We start from the raw sequence: 16,708 nt of genomic DNA, 5'->3' as shown, positions 1-16,708 counted from the left end.
GAATTTCATGGACTATTTGGTTATTTTGGTGACCTCTTTATAGTACAGGATACCATTTGGATTGTGTTTGTAGGACTGTCACTGGTTTTAAAATCCCAATCCAGTTTTGTTGATTTATTTATCTATTTATTGTTTCTTGCACTTGTATCATAATAAATTAATCATCAAGTTATCAAAGTGTGTCCTTATTTTATTACAATTTTAAAATATACATATATTTCTGTTGTGGCACACCATAGAAAATGTCCAGATTCTGAACTAGAAGGGTTCTTGTATTATATGTGCTTAAGGGGGAGTTAAAGTCTTTCATCTTTATCAAAATCCTTTGGTTATCAGGTCTGTATCTGTTCTCCAGACTGGTGATTCTAACACTTTTTCTATTTCAAACGCAAAGTTACGAAAAACAAGATAGGACAGGATGCTTGGCTTGTTTTTTTTCCACACAGGGATGCACATTTGTTATCTTTGGACTCTGTTTGTACTGAATTGGATTCAAACTAGGATGTGAGTTTCATTTGTTCATTCTTGTGCAGATTAATCTCCAGAACAAACACGATACAGACAAGGCAGTAGAGAACCCTGCCTTCTTTCTTGTGTTCCATCTATACAGTGTGACTAAGAAAGGATTTCAAACTGTTAACAACAGAGACAATGTGAGAGTCATTCACACAGTTAGAGCATGTCATTCGTGCGCAGCTAAAAGAGAATATAGCAATGGAAAGCCGCAGTTATCCTATTGCACCACAAGATGTCCCTGTGCAACTACTAAGGTAGGATTTAATGTATCACAGAAGTTTTTTGAGAGGGATATCTCAGAGGTGTAAATACACAAACCGTGAACAAATCAACCACTGCCTTGAAGGTTTTCTAAATTCTTTATTTATGGTGGTAAGAATTATAATTTATACTTTATCAATTAAAATCATCCTGGGTAAATGGATTTCTTAGACTTTCAACATAGCTCCCAACTCAAGTGGATTCATTTTCTTTTACTAGTGATACAAAGGATCAATTCAACCTTCAGATTGCTCAATAGTAGTCAATGGCTGTTCAATGGCTGTCTCCAGACAAAGAGTTTTAACCAGATTGCTTCCTCCCCATGACCTCTCCTTCCTTTTCCCCCCAGCTTATCAGCTGAGCAACCACGTGTATGTTTCTGTTGCCATGACCAATGTTTTCCTGTGACTGCCTTGGTACCCTCTGCACACTACACACACTGCACGCACACCCCTGCTCCATCTTGGAACCTCACCTGTAGAAATATACCAGCACAGTGAAGAAACAGGCATTAGAGTGGTTCTCCTGCAGGAACACAATTCATTTTTATTACAGTTCCACAACCCAGATGAAAACATCCATACACAAAGGTAAATGAAGCACACAGAAAATGCACAAGAAGCTGCTGTAGCTCAAAATGTTGAAATCCACTAAGGCGAAGCAAACACACACACTCTTATCACACACACAGATGTGTTATGCTTGCACATCCTTTCATAGATAGTGTTCATTTGTCTTCCTGTCTAACAAGCTGGAGGAAGACAGGCGTATGAGTGATGGTCCTCAGCTGCTGCCAGTCCGGGGATGAGCCCAGCCTTCACTAAAAATATGGCCTGTAATTTAACCAAAGACTCCCAGCGAGTCTGCCCTGCACACTCTAATTTAGGAGCTCATCTCAGCTTTGTGATTGCCTGCACAACTCTCTTCTGTCTTGGTGCTACGCATCTTCACTTTAAATGACCAACAGATGACGGATGTTCTTTTGAAGATGTGTATGTGTGCGTGTGCGTGTGTGCGTGTGTGTGTGTGTGTGTGTGTGTGTGTGTGCGTGTCCACAAGGGGGGTGTTGTAATGAAAGGAGCAGTGAGACTACCACAGATGCAATGTAGTATGCAGACTGTGGATTACTTGTACATTTTTTATTGCTGAACATGATAGATATATAGTGCAGTTTAAGTGAAAAGTTGAATCTAAGTCCTATTTACATTAATTTCTGAATATCTTAAGAACTCCCCAAATTTGTGAAAAATGACCCATGTTATTCCAGCACAACGTTTTTCTAAAAAACTTCTTGCAATGTCTGTTTGGCTTTCTCAGTCTTCAATTCTTCCAGCAAATGTGGTATTAGACCATGGTACCACTGTATAAATAAATGTGCACACAGTTTTTTTTTATAAAGTTAGGATAATACAACTTTGCATTGTCAATATGGGTCATTGTGTGTAGTCAATTTACTGTAGGCTGTAATGTCATTTTTTTTTATGGTATGAATGCTGTGTATATATTGATATACTCACCATTAAAGTAGTCTTGTTACAGAAATAACCAGTTGGTATTAAATGTCACCCACTACGAAATAAGGCCAGCAGCCCACTAATGAACTCATGCAGCTGACAGGACCTACTTGTCAACAACAAAGTTGATACACACTTTAAGTTGTGGAGCAGGGGTACAGAAATGTACTAAGAATTGCCATACGCAACAGTTCATTTACAAATAGCCAGCGTCTAGTTATGTGATTTCAAATGTTCCTTGGCCTCCAACTCCTGCATAGCTACTATAAGTAATATATACAACACCTACAGTGCAACATGATTTTGACAGCAAGGATGAGGTAATTGTTTGGTCACGTGACAGCTGCAGCAACTGTCAATTGTGATGACAGCGCTACCAGGACGGTCGGAGCGGCGGCGCATCCTCAGCGCACTGCTCCTGCTGCTCACATGGTCACGCCCCTTCGAGCCGATTGGATCAGTAACATCTGGCTAGGGAACATCGTCAAATACAGTTGATAAGAGATGAAAGTGTACAAGGTAGCGAGTAAACATACATTTTGCACTTATTGAAAATCCACTGGCTTTAGTTTCAAATATAAAAGAAGATAATAGGGTAATATACTTAATAAAGTCTGAATAACAAGATGTCAGCTGAATTCTAATAAGCCTTAGCTATGCAAAAATTATCTCTCTTTCTGGAGGCTATGCCCCTCCCCCTCCACGATTTTATGAAATGAGTGGAAAAGTTATCATGCATTTCAAACTTTATGATCCCGTCACATGATGTATTTAAAAATCTTTAGACTACTGCAAACTGGTCTGTTGCAACTGAGATGACTGTAGAACTGTGAGTCAGTGCTGTTTCAATTCCTGGAGGCTACGGTTATTATCCTTCAAGTGATAAGCGGGAGAAAAACGTACGGAACACGCAATTGTGAACGAAAATTAGGATACCACTTGTGGAGTTTGACTAGAGCCCCTTGGTCTCAAGTTCTAGCCCCGCCTCTCCAGCAAACTAACCCACATTGTCTATAGGCTACTGCCAACCTAAACGAAGCGAGGGACCGAGAGCCAAGGGGCGAGCTGGGGAACAGGCGCCGTGACTTCCACGCTCGCGTATTGCAGACTGTACTGACAGACCTGGGCGGGGGACAGAGAGATCTTGTCACTGAGTTAATCCATTTCTGAATAAGAAGTAGTGAAACCTGCATTGCGTGTTTCGTCTGTATATGCGGAGCGAGAGGAAACCCCCTTCATATTTACTGGCAAATTTGTGAAACGTGGACGGTGGGAGAGATGCAATTCCAATTGATCTCGGTGCGTCGCGCAATTGAACTCAGACGCTGGTGATGCCTGTCGATTGGGGATCACCGTGCAGCTCAGGAAAACAGGGCGTCGGAGGATTATGGTTATGTCCGGATCATGGCAAACGGAACCGGTACTATTATGTTGAAATGCGTTGTAGTTGGTGACGGTGCTGTGGGTAAAACATGTCTGTTAATGAGCTATGCCAATGACGCCTTTCCCGAGGAGTATGTGCCCACTGTGTTTGACCACTATGCAGGTATGGGTAGTTATTACTTTAAACCTTAACATTTATCTATGACCATAACCATTAGTGATTGCATAATCCATATGCGTGCACTCAAATTGCATAAACGCCTGTCTAGCAAAAGTTGTTAAAAGGATGTAAACTAGGCTAGTAAAATGATATCCCTGGAATGTGTAGCATAAACATTTATTTAGAAAACAACCGTAGTTTCACAATATTACTCAAATTACATTGGCTTGCATCTAATCCAAACCACTTGTTTGCCTTCATTTTATTAGGGGGAGGAGGGGATTAGACAACCCTTTCTGCCCATAGCGCTCGATCTAGCTCTCTCACTCTCTAGCTCTCTCTCTGTAGCTCTCTCTCTCTCTCTGTGTCGTTCTCATCCAGCCTTTGTGATTGCTTTGCAGTGAGTGTCAATGTTGGCGGGAAGCAGTACTTATTGGGATTGTACGACACAGCTGGTCAGGTACAGTTTATTTTAACTCTGGCTCAGTGCCAAGCATGCCACGTCCAAGGACAGAATTTCTCAGTCTCTCTCTTTCTCTGTCGATCCCATTTGTCTCATGGACTGGTAACCAAACAACGTTGCTCTAAACACACCCACAAATTTCAGTTTGGAAGTTAAGCTGCAACAGGTGATGGTTTTCACACATGGCTGTAGAGCCAGAGTCTGCTGTGATTGACAGTGCTGGTAGTGAGTGGTCTCAATAGGTCTATTATGTGGAGAACAGGGGTCCTATGTCCAGTAGTGATGTCACCATCTTAATGGGACTGGCCAATGCTTAGGCTTTGTCTTTACAATGTAGCATTATGTTACAAGAGTAATAGTTCAACTCCCACTGTGCGCACACTGAAACATGTGTATTCACACACATACTGTAATGTTTCACACTCTGTACACCGCGCGCATATAAACACGGCCACTTTCCGTGGCCCTCCACTCTCCCCAACGGTTTTTCCGCCATCTAAAAGTGGCAAGTGACACACAGCAAATAATAGTTCACACTTCTCAGGACCAGATTTAACTGTGTGAAGTCCAAATGTGTCCTGAGCTGAAACCCAACCCGCTCGCCGGAAAAGTGCCGAGCGCCAAGAGGACGGCTTGGAAATATTCAGGGAGTCCATTGTTAGAAAATCAATTCCAGGAGCAACCTTCCGTCTCTTCAGAGTCAGTACAGAATCAAAACCCCAACAATCAAACATACGGTCCAGACCAATTATATTCTTTTGAAGAAACATGTGGTTGTAAATCAGTTGCCAAGGGACCCAGGCGTACAGCTTTGTGTTTGTTCCTATGATTGCAAATGTGTGTCAGAAGCAGCATATTTGTTTTTAGCTGATTCAAAGCGCTTGTGAAATGGAGAAGTTACCCAGATGTCGAGTGTGGGTGCTGAGGCCACGGAGAGTAGAGTTACTGCTCAGCCTGCACAGCCCCTTCGCCCCCACCTCATCTGACCTCTTTATGCAGAGCACAAGGCCAGCTGGTAATGTTTATAGCTTCAGCATCTGATCAAAGACTGGATAGAGAGAGAAGGGGAGGGCGAAATAGAGAGGGAGAAACCGAGAGAGGAAGAGGCAGAGACAGGGAAAGAGGAAGACACAGAGACAGAAAGGAGGGGGTGTGGGTGAGAGAGAAAAAACGAAAGCGGCTTTTCAGACCGCTAATTCGGCCCATAGAGGTGACCCAGAATGTGGATAAACTAAATCTTTGTACATTTTCTCTCCCTCTGTCTCTATCAGTACAAACCACCAAGCCACAGACACAAATGCACCCTCTCCCTCTGTAGTCTTCACCTCTGGCTCTGCATTACACATGTTTTATTGGCTCCAAGGACCTTTTTAATATTTATATCCCTGGCAGGGGGCTGGAGCTCCCACAATTCTTTGTTGTTTCAGAGGATATCAGTGACCCATTTGCACATGATGGAGAGTCATGTACAACCCTGTGACCCCATGTAACAATAACATCAGAAAAAGATACCAGGGTAACATAATTATACCAGACCAGTAATAGGGGTAAGTTATTGTGCTCTGATTGTGTTTTTGTATGCCGTCCCATCCGGACATAATACATGTAGCCAGACATGTAGCCCATTCTATTAGTGTAGATGCAGAACTGAGGAACGAGTCTTTATTTATTTATTCATCCACCCCTGCTGTTGCTGCTCTAATGTGAAACTAGCAGCATCACTGTTCTGGTGGAGGAAACAGGAAGTGGATATCAAGTGCTGCTGTACCCATGGCAACACTGCCCCAACCGCCGCCGGCCCGCTTCCCTCTCCCAGAATCCGCCTTACTCATTCCTACATTTCTACTACTTTGCTACATTTACTCGTCCCATAGCCAGCCCTTTTTGGTACAGTTTTTGACTCATTGCCCTAATGTGGCCCAGTGACCCCCAGACATCACAGCAGGGGGGAGGCAGTAAGTGGGCTTTACTCAGCCATAAGGGCCATCCTTACTGAGCTGTAGCTTTATGTAGCTAGATGCCCCTTCTGAACTCTTAAGCTGTCTGCTGTTGATGAGCATTGAAGCTTGTTTATCACGGACCATGATTGCAAACAGAAGGAGTACTTAAAGATTAATTTCCCCTCCATTGAACAGCATCCATGTGGTTTGCCTCAAGGTATTGCCTAACTTCATGTCCAATAATAACCCATAGATAGAACTCAGAAGCGTCTCCTTGCGCTTGTTTTCCTAGCCAGCGGCCATGTTTGAACAGGCGTCTGTGTCTCTGACACCGCCAGCCAAAGTGACTGTGGAGGATGAGGGGGAGGAGGAATGACTCACTGATATCATAGCTCTCATATGTCACTGACTCAACAACACACACACACAGTGGGCATGCCATGCAATGCCTCACCCTCACAGAAATGTATAGACATGTATAGGAGAGGTGGTATGCATATAGCCTGCTTATTAGCACTCCAAACACACCCTGTGCTCCCTCTGTCTCTATCTCACTCTACTAATCTCTCACTCTACACCTCTGTCTCTTTTTCTGTCTTTCCTTCCCCTTAATCGGCATCTCTCTCCTACGACTTGATATACACACGTAATGTAAAGGTGACATTTACATACATGACATAAGGTAGGCATGTACTAAAGAAACAGTGTGGTAATCAGAGAGATCTACAGCTTCAGCTGTTGTGGTGCAACCTGAGACGTTGCTGTGTTTACAGTAAGCTGCTGAGACGACGGCAAGACTGTGTTCTGCACGTATACTGGGGGATGAATGTTGCCCCTGTACACACACACACACACACACAAATACACTCACTCTCTCACAGACCAGTACAGACACAAACACTCACATGATCTTACACAAGACATCTTGAGACATCTCAGCCCTTTTTCTATGTGATTTGGTCATGTTTCCAGGAGGGCTGATAAAACTGTCTACAACTCAGCAGTATATCTGCCCAACTTCTAATCGAATATGTACATAATATAAAAGTCCTGGACAAAGTCATAGACAAGCTATATAATTCATTAGCATACAGATTTGTTTTCCTCATTAGATTTATATGTAAACGACTTGAATCAGATGCCAGAGTGCTCCTCTCTCAATAAACTTCACAGTAGCACTGCACCAAAGTGTGATTGTTGTGACAGTGAGAGAGTGAAATAAGAGAGAATGGTGGCAATTTGTATCGTAACATTTTATCTTCCGGACAGAGGGATGTTGATTGATTGAAGGAGTTTGACTGGATTGGGCTGATTAGACTTTTCATTTGTATGACCCCACTCAAATCATACATCACTACACGTCCACATCATTCAGAGGGATGGCTCATGAATATACTGTAAGTAGGTGGGGATGACACCGGACCTAATATACACATATATTTACTTCTGTGCACATACAGTAACAAGCTGCCAAAGGTGTTTATCAGTGACAGGCAAGAGAGTGTGGGATTGCTTTTGGTAAGGAAATCCTTGATTTTGCACTGTGCATAGTTTGAGGCATATCGGAGATGGCAGTTGCAGTGGCGAAAAAGGTCTCATGTCTTTCTTCTGGATTTCTGTGAAGTACTGCAAATGTGAGGAAATCCCTTGTGGCAAATTGTGACAGAGACAAAGCGAAATATTGAAAGACAGAGGTCATCTGGTAGAATCTGCATATTCCTTCATTTTATAACTTAATGCTGGAATGGCATCATTTTTATGCGCATCGCTCTTGTCATAAAACTGCTCACTACTCTCATAAAACAGCCTAGTCGCTTGGAAGAACCCAGCAGATACTGTAAGCATAGCAGTGTAGTCTCTCTCTTTCTGTAACTCTCTCATGCGGTCTCTCACTTTTTAAAAGGATGACTGTACTCTCACTGGACTCATTTTTCTTACAATTGAATAATTTATGAATGATAATTCCGTACATGTGATGAAAGGGAGCTGCAAAATGATCGACCCTCCTCCTCTCCTGTCTCTCTACCTCTCAAACACACACTTTTCCAGGAGGACTATGACCGCCTACGGCCCCTGTCCTACCCCATGACCGATGTCTTCCTCATTTGCTTCTCTGTGGTTAACCCAGCCAGCTTCCAGAACGTTAGGGAGGAGTGGGTGCCGGAATTGCAGGAATATGCACCTACTGTCCCCTACCTGCTCATAGGAACCCAGGTGAGTGTGGTCGATGCAGCTAGTGTCCCCTACCTGTTAGGAGGAACCCGGGTGACACCAACCAAGTATATACAGTGTACATTAGAACTCATTCACGCTTTATGGATATCACTGGTGCCTACAAAATGCTACTACCAATCACCACACACAGATTACACTGACTTTGGACTATTTAGAGCTCTCAGATGTATTTATATTGAGGACCATCTCCATGATAAGAACTCGCTAGTCTACACATCAAATCCACAATTGTTCATACTCTGTTCGTGTTCCCTGACAAGCAGCAGCAGAGCAGGGGCACGGTGGTGGAGAGGTTAGCATTGTAGACGTTTGATTTATTCTACTGTCAGCTGATATTTACTACTCTTTTATCCCTTGTCAATGAATCAGTCGGTTGCGTGAGTTGCATGCTAATGTAGGTCCATAGGTTCAGACATGAGACCGGAGCCACATAACCGCCAATCGGTGCACACTGTGGTAGCCTCAACGAGTGTTGCTTTGTCTGAAAGTACTGTATGTACTTAAGTTATGCATGGGGAGTGTGTGTTTTATAAGTGCATTCATTAAATACCGTAGTTTTTTTTACATGTGGTCTATGTGCTTTGAAGTGCATGTGTGCACAGTAGATGACGGGACTAGTAGGCCTACTATTAATTCCATGACAACACATAGAGTAGGGTAAAGGAAGTAGATTTAATATAAAAATGCCACACAGCAAGCAGGCTTCCCTGATACATTCATCATTGTACAACTGTACTCTCATATAATAGAATGCAAAACTCCAGACTTTGCCTGATCCTTCACAGTTGAGTTGTGTATCTGCTGACAGGAAGCCTGCTGCGTTATCTCCATTCATTTCAGATTGACCTGCGTGATGACCCAAAGACCATATCCAAGCTGAATGACATGAAGGAGAAGCCAATCACCACTGAGCAGGGCCAGAGGCTGGCCAAAGAGGTACACTGCTGTTAGCAGTGGGGAGGAACTGTGATTTGAGAGGGGAGCTCACTGAGCAGGAGAGTGATATAATTCCTTCTGGTCTGGTTCGAATTTTGATGAATTCTCATTTGTGTCTTCTGATCTTCTGATCTCTTTGTTTGTTTGACGGCCTGTGCATCGTTTCTCTTCCCAGATTGGAGCATGTTGTTACGTGGAGTGCTCTGCCCTGACACAGAAGGGACTGAAGACTGTGTTTGATGAGGCCATCATCGCCATCCTTACCCCCAAGAGGAAAAAAGGAGCCCTGAAGAGAAGATTGGGGCCGCGGTGTATTAATTGCTGTCTTATCACGTGATGCTAGGCAAAAGGCAAAGCCAACAACCAACCTGGATACACATCTGAACTAAGGACAGAGATGTCATAAACAGGGGAGAGAGTGACCGAAAGACGATGAAATTGATATAAGAGGAGACCATCTTAGATTTGGGCACCGCAAAAGCTTAATGTTTTTCCTGCTGTCTGCGGGGTGATGTTGCAGTTTTACAACCAAAGGAGCACAGACCCAAGTCAATCTCCTCAGCAAGACTGTATAGGCCTCCCAAAGTACCTTCTTTTTTAACCGTTTTTTAATCCTTTTACTTCTACAAACTTACATTATAAACTGTAAGGAAAAAAGTATGCATTTTTAAGTTTTGAGTAATTGTTTTCTAATATAATTCATAGTTATAAATAGAGGAAGAAGCTTGAAGGTCCACCTCATCTAAACAAACATTTTCTTTAAGAAACAGAATGGAATCCCTTTAGTATAAAGAGTGAATATTCATGTTTGAAGAATGTCTCCTCCACCTATCCTTTGTTAAGAAAACACTATAAGCTCTATATGGTTTGACTTGCAGTGCAAATATAACATGAACCTGGGTTTATGCCCAAAGAACTAAATGTGACTGTATAGAATGGATGTTAACAGGGAAGGAGACAACCCAATATGTCCATTTCAATTAAGCACATACTATGTCTTATCCCTACTCCACATCCAAGCACAGTCCCTAGACAACCTCCTTACTCACTCTGGCTTCTAATGCCAAGGACTGGAGCACAGAGTATTAGTTTGAGCACAACTCCCCTACCCAACCACAATATCCCCACAACTTGCACACTTAAACCCAGTTTGACCCTCTACCCCCTCCTGATACACTCCCTCTTTCAAACCTCCTACTCTTCCATACCCTGTCCAAGTTAGAAGGAAAATACCTTGAATATTTGTCTGCTAAACTGAAAGATCACCAGGATTGACATTTGAACGTTTATTCGTTTATATTGATGTATAAAGGTGCCAATTTCATTATAAATGACTGATCTTATTGTTTTTTTTTCATTTTAACATGTTTATGAAAAGCTTTAATGGTAACGGTGCTCCTGTTCTGCCCAAACTTGCATTTTATTATTTTAGTTAAGCACTCCCTGCACAGTAGGGAGTTAACCTTCTCTCTCTGAACAGGGAATGTTGAGCCTGAACACATGCTGTTGAGGTTAATGCCTCAGGTCATCCTGAGTACTGCAGACACCAGTGTAGCCTCTTCCCATTCAACTTCTTTATTCTGAATAAATGTGATTACTGTCAATCTATTTCGGGGTCTTATTCAGAAACGAGCGGGTTTACCACTAAAAGAGGCATTAAGGCACAAGCAGGTGAGAACACTGCTGTTTAAAATGAATGGGTACTGATGAAATATCCATCTCAATCAAAACGTTTCCACACAAAAAATGTAAAAAGAGGGCACCGCTCAAAAAATGTATTTTTAAAATCGTCAATTGAAATGTTGTTCAGCAAGACCTCATTTGAGTTTTTCCATAAAGTGCCTGTGATGCAACACGTGTGACTTTTTAGGACTTTTTTTTAAATTTTCCGTGAAAATAGCTTCTCCAAAAACATTACAGACGACACTTTACCATCTTGTGTCCTGAGCAAGACACGATTTTTATTGAAGCCCCGGTTTGCAAAATAATCGAGCCATGGACACACAGAGACAAACAGATTCCTGGAATTATAGATGACAGAAGCCTTCTTGAAATTGTCAAACTAACGAAATCTTTATTTATTTGACATGAAATTAATAGGTTCTTCATAGCCTTAGTAACATTGTCATAATTTAAAGTTATGGAAGTGTGTTTGTGAAACAGCTGTAGTTACTGTAGTATTATCACCTTTGGATTAAGTCCCATCAACTCTAGATTGGCAGCACTTGCTATTGTATAAATGTGTTGTTGTTTTTTACTGTGTACATAATATACATATATACGCAACAGTAAAAATGGTGTAATATCAACATTATCACAACCTCAGGACTACTTATGATATTACATATAACAATCATAAACATGTATAAATGATGGGAACCCTTAATAATGATAATGGGTCCCTGTTTGTTTTTTGCACCAATCATTGGACAATAATTCTATAAATGCAGCAGCACCAGTTGAGATGAGCCCTACAGAGACTTTTTTTTAGGGGGGGAAAACTACAGAAGAGAATGCTTGACATCAACTTAGACTGTCAGTGAGATACATAATACAGGGAGGAGAGAAAAGAAAAAGGCTTTGCTTGGAAAGCCCCACAGATAGTTTGATTGTGCTAGTTCCTCTTGATCAGAGACAGAAACTCCTCACGAGTCTTGGGATCCCCCTGGAACACTCCAATCATGACGCTGGTTGCAGTTCTGCTGTTTATTTTCTGGACACCTCTCATCATCATGCACATATGACTGAAACAAATAACATAAAAGATTAGAGTACCATCTTCAGTTAATCGTTTTAATTCATTGAACGAACTGACAAATATTTGTGATACATGCTCAATTTCAAACTTAAAATACATTTTAAAGCTCAGAATGATATGTAATAGTTTGACAAACTATCCCCGGGCATAGTTTTAATGTTTTATAATAATATGAAAGTTGTAAAACTGGTGCAGTTTTAATGTGCTTTCTCTCTCCCTTACTGTGACATTTTGTTTAAAACAAACTATATGTTTAGCATGCAGAATTTACACTGCCATGGAATTTTTTATTTTTGAAATATAATGTACAATACATCCAGGAAGAATATGACAATGGCATGCCACTTACCCTGCCTCAATGATGACTGCAACTCCCTTTGGTTCCAATGCCTCTGAGATAGCAGTCGCAATCTGTCTGGTTAGACGCTCCTGAACTGTAAACAAATAAATAAACATGTTACAGTAATACATAGAACTGGTTTGAGGGGATTAACTGTTGACGTTAGTCATCAGCATGCCACCTCAAAAATGTTATCAATGTGAATATGATCATTGACCTGTGCACTTTTGTAAAGCTCCCTCTTGGAAGTCGCTTTGGATAAAAGCGTCTGCTAAATGAATAAATGTAAAAATAAAAGGGATATAGTTTAAGAGCAGACATACCTTGAAGTCGTCTGCTGTAGATTTCCACAATTCTTGCTAGTTTACTGAGACCAACTACTTTGTTGTTTGGAATGTATCCTATGTGAACCTATGGCGGTGAATGAAAACAATGTGTATTTAATTTTGGTTATTAAATAACAGGATGGTTTCAAAAGCCAGCCATGATCAGATAGTGAAATATCTTTATTCTTATCATTATATGTTAACATTGGCCTATTAATGCAATGTTGTTTTACCCTGCCAAAGAAGGGCACCAGGTGATGCTCACAGAGGGAGAACATGTCGATGTCCTTCACTATTACCATCTCACTGTGGTTCTCATCGAAGATGGCATCATTCAGGATGTCTGAGAAAGGAAAGGTAAAACTGGTTAAATATATATACCCTGAAGTGACTTGAACACATGTAAATCATTTTTATTACTTCTGAGAAAAATTGTGGTTTTAGACTTTAAGCTACTGAATAGTTCTCATGCAGCTTCTTCGTCTACGTATGACGCATGTTTGCTTAATTTTGAACGCATTTTAAGGTTCAGAAAGCGGCTTTGTTGGATGTGATTGCCTGACTAATGAATTATATAGTAAAATAGTACACAGTATGCTACTACAAAGAAGATTAAAACAAAGCTCTCAATGACTGTTGATTTGTGATCGATAAATCTCCTGAATTAATGTTTCAAGGGCTGTTAATAAAAACGTCTCACCTTGTACAGTCTCGTGGTAGCCTTTGGTAAGGAACTGCATAGCCTTTGCTGCGCGCAATGGTGTGCGTAAAAGGCCCTCGCGTTCGGTGTCCTCGCCCAGCTCTCTAAGGACAGTACTGTAAGCCCCTTCAATGGCAGAAAGCATAGACACATCTTCCGAATCCTTGTGGGATTTCACAGGTATGCGCCCTTCTGATAATTGGAACTCAACGCTTCTTTTGTTCAATCCGTTGAGATGTTCTGGGACTATTTTTCCATTGTTGACACTGTTCATTTTTGAAGATTTTTGCTACTAGAAACTGGGTTTTGGTCAATTGATTAAAAAAAACCCAATATTTTTGGGTTGACTGATGGATGTATGGATATGCAGGCTCTGATATTTGCTGGAAGAATGCAGAGATTTTAAGAACAGACGGATGGGATGGTTTTATCCTAAGCCCTATTTATGGGAGTACCTTTAACCGTGAACCATAAGCGTAGCACATCAGTTAGAAATATTTCGTCACGCCTTTGGTCCATTGGTAAGGAGTGACTTTATGAAAGTGCAACTAAATGGAATATGAACTATAAATCAATTTTTGGACACCAGGCGAACAGTAGTAGCCTTAATCGTTTTGTAACAAATCATTCTAAGAAAACGTGGGGCCAGTGAGACAATCTTGTGAGTGAATCTCGTGTGATTCCTTCTTCCTGCCTCGTGTAGGGTGGCAGCATGTAGGCTCACATGACTTTGAGAAAATCCTTGCGAATGTGATATATGTGATATTGATAGGACACAATGCTGAGTCATTGGCCCATGTGCATTAAACTGCAAATGATATGCACACACTGTAGCATTCAGAAAAATGTGTTTGTGCAGTTAAGATTGTTGCAGGGCTCTCAAGTCCCACGCATTCGCCGCGCGACTCACTTTTCACGTTGAAAAGTAAGGGATAACTTGTCCCGCTATATGGACGAGGCGTAAGCATACAGAGGGAAATTTACTGCCCAGTTGATAGCTATCTCGGGTTATACAGAGTTAAATGCCACCTGGTTCTGATGAATTAAGCAAGTCATATGTTGAGGAGTGTTAAATGTAAAATCGCAACACTTGGAGCTTGTTACAGTGATTCTGGTCTTTCGTTTAAACAGATCAGATAACTCAAAGGTGCATCACAATTATTCAACTCTTAATGCACATATTTCTGAATGATCTTGACAGATTTGTCAAGAATAGATAGATCATCTAATCTCTCATAGTTTGTCTCTTTTTTATATATATTCCCAACAATTCCCGAAAAGGTTAAAAGTCAAGAAGACTATGACAAAAGGCATTTTGCCACAGTTGGGGAGGGGGCCAGAGCAAATTATTCATTTTCAGCTGAACGGTCACATGAGTGTCAGAAGCTGATATACTAATAGATTAAACTCAGCTGGCTGCCTCAAAATCATTGAGTGCCAAATATGTACACTACAATGTAGACTATAATAAAGGAGCCACTATAAACTACCAACAAAGAGATATACAATATGAAGTTCAGGTTGAGAATGTCATTTTCATGCAACACTGTAATAAATAGATAGAATTTTTAGAAGCCTTGATTAAAATGAATAGCATTTGGGAATTCAATTGGATAAGTAACGTATTCTCTTTTTGCATGGAAAGCTATTTCTCCTACTTGACCCCTGTGAAGATCCGAACAACTGGAGAGTTGGATATGAGCTGGTGTTTAATGGTTTGTTTCCAACACTGCACCTTAGATTTTTAGAAAAGGTTTCATCAGAGGAAATATAGTGAACATTGTATACTGTTAGGTACCTTATTATTGTAATCTAAGATAGCTGAGGCAAAACTATAATTCACTTTGTTTAGTTTACAACAAATGCATATCCATCTTGAGACTGTATGACAATAAAGAATTATGAAAATACTGGCAAATATGTCTGGACAGAATAATGTATTTCTCTCTTCCAAATCAAAAATTGATTTAACTATAGTATACCTGTGGCATGAATGTGATAGCCTGTAAAATGGAAAATCAGAATCCGATTAATGACCATGTTTTGTCTTTTGTCCTAGTGTACTTGTATTTTAATTCCACCAGGTGGCAGCCTCCCCTCTCTCCCAGGTTCCCTCAAGGGTGCGCACATGCACTCCGCTAAACCGTGGACTAAGTCACAGCAATCTACAACTGACAACAACAAAAAAATGAATGAATGCAAATGACAGTAGAAAAGTATAAGTTCGGTTTTTGTATCCTGGGGGATGCATGTAAGGTATTTTGATGAAACACAATTTTGCACCACCCTAAACACTTGAGTATATTATACTTTCTTCTGTCAGCCTTTTCCCACCATAAAAGATGCATTTATTCAACTTATATGGAGTAATTATAGATGAAAATTCATACCAAATATCATTTGATCACGTATAAACTTGTACCAGTTCTACCAGTTATCACCTTTGCACACCTATTGTAAGAACATACTTCTTATATCACACACACAGCAGACTAGCCCCTACACATTCAGTTTCCTTGCTATAGTATGCAGAACTAATTAAATAAATAGAAGCAAAATGGACTGAAAGAAACAGACAAGACACATAATTGTTTACAACATTTGAAATAGGCTGTCCAACAGGAAATTATAACCAGTGTCTCCTGGGACTTTGCTGCATGCTTCATATTCTTTGTTGGAAAAATATGAATCAGATCAGTGACATGCTGTGAAATGTAATGTAAAATGAGCTCAATGAAATCAGAGGGCTGGCTTTTTCCCTGGAGGTGGGGGTCACTGTTACTTATCCACACTGTAACACTTCCTGTTCACATTGAAAAATGTTACATGGTCACCTGTAGGTAAGATTATGAAAGCTCCTTGGACACCTTTGATTGTGTATTGATTTAGGCTTTTTTGTGTTTAGTAGCTACATGTATTATATAGAGGTCAGAAGAACACAGTTTGTTGGTGATTTCAAATTTGATAGTTAACTCTTTAGGGATTAATGGATATTTAAATGTTGAATAAAAATGGTGAATGTTAAATAACCTGTCATTATGTTTGACTGCACATTTGAATGACATTGTATAATACAACTCGAGATTTAATTCAAGAAAGTGTGTTTGGCTGTTTAAAATGTATTTTCTTGTGATTTATAAACACGACGAAACAATAAGATGCTTATTATTCAGGAG

General features: G+C 40.7%; 2 protein-coding genes across 2 annotated transcripts; one reads left to right on the top strand and one right to left on the bottom strand.

Annotated features, from left to right (window-relative positions):
- The first annotated feature begins 3,156 nt into the window (after nt 1-3,156).
- On the top strand, nt 3,157-11,012 carry LOC146268340 (rho-related GTP-binding protein RhoQ). The gene is made up of 5 exons (XM_084709897.1): nt 3,157-3,837; nt 4,236-4,294; nt 8,287-8,451; nt 9,313-9,408; nt 9,584-11,012. Exons 1-5 carry the CDS (start codon nt 3,696-3,698, stop codon nt 9,743-9,745), a joined length of 624 nt encoding a protein of 207 aa, XP_084566023.1. The 5' UTR covers nt 3,157-3,695; the 3' UTR covers nt 9,746-11,012.
- Nucleotides 11,013-11,513: 501 nt separating this feature from the next.
- On the bottom strand, nt 11,514-14,624 carry LOC146268339 (GTP cyclohydrolase 1-like). The gene is made up of 5 exons (XM_084709896.1): nt 13,533-14,624; nt 13,066-13,175; nt 12,830-12,917; nt 12,516-12,600; nt 11,514-12,152 (listed from the first exon to the last, which is right to left on the bottom strand). The coding sequence occupies exons 1-5, from the start codon at nt 13,804-13,806 to the stop codon at nt 12,023-12,025; spliced, it is 687 nt and encodes a 228-aa protein (XP_084566022.1). The 5' UTR covers nt 13,807-14,624; the 3' UTR covers nt 11,514-12,022.
- Between the last annotated feature and the right edge of the window lie 2,084 nt (nt 14,625-16,708).

This window comes from Hypomesus nipponensis, chromosome 11 (genome assembly GCF_054491055.1).
Source record: "Hypomesus nipponensis isolate SF chromosome 11, ASM5449105v1, whole genome shotgun sequence".
Classification (NCBI taxonomy): domain Eukaryota; kingdom Metazoa; phylum Chordata; class Actinopteri; order Osmeriformes; family Osmeridae; genus Hypomesus; species Hypomesus nipponensis.
This window is presented reverse-complemented; position numbering and strand designations above follow the sequence as displayed.

Coding starts and splice junctions, on each gene's coding strand:
- LOC146268339 (XM_084709896.1), bottom strand. CDS start 13,806: ATGAACAGTGTCAACAATGGAAAAATAGTCCCAGAACATCTCAACGGA. Junction 12,601..12,829: donor CTACAGCAGACGACTTCAAG/GTATGTCTGCTC, acceptor ATTTGTTTACAG/TTCAGGAGCGTCTAACCAGA. Junction 12,153..12,515: donor GCAGTCATCATTGAGGCAGG/GTAAGTGGCATG, acceptor TATTTGTTTCAG/TCATATGTGCATGATGATGA.
- LOC146268340 (XM_084709897.1), top strand. CDS start 3,696: ATGGCAAACGGAACCGGTACTATTATGTTGAAATGCGTTGTAGTTGGT. Junction 8,452..9,312: donor ACCTGCTCATAGGAACCCAG/GTGAGTGTGGTC, acceptor CATTCATTTCAG/ATTGACCTGCGTGATGACCC. Junction 9,409..9,583: donor GCCAGAGGCTGGCCAAAGAG/GTACACTGCTGT, acceptor TTCTCTTCCCAG/ATTGGAGCATGTTGTTACGT.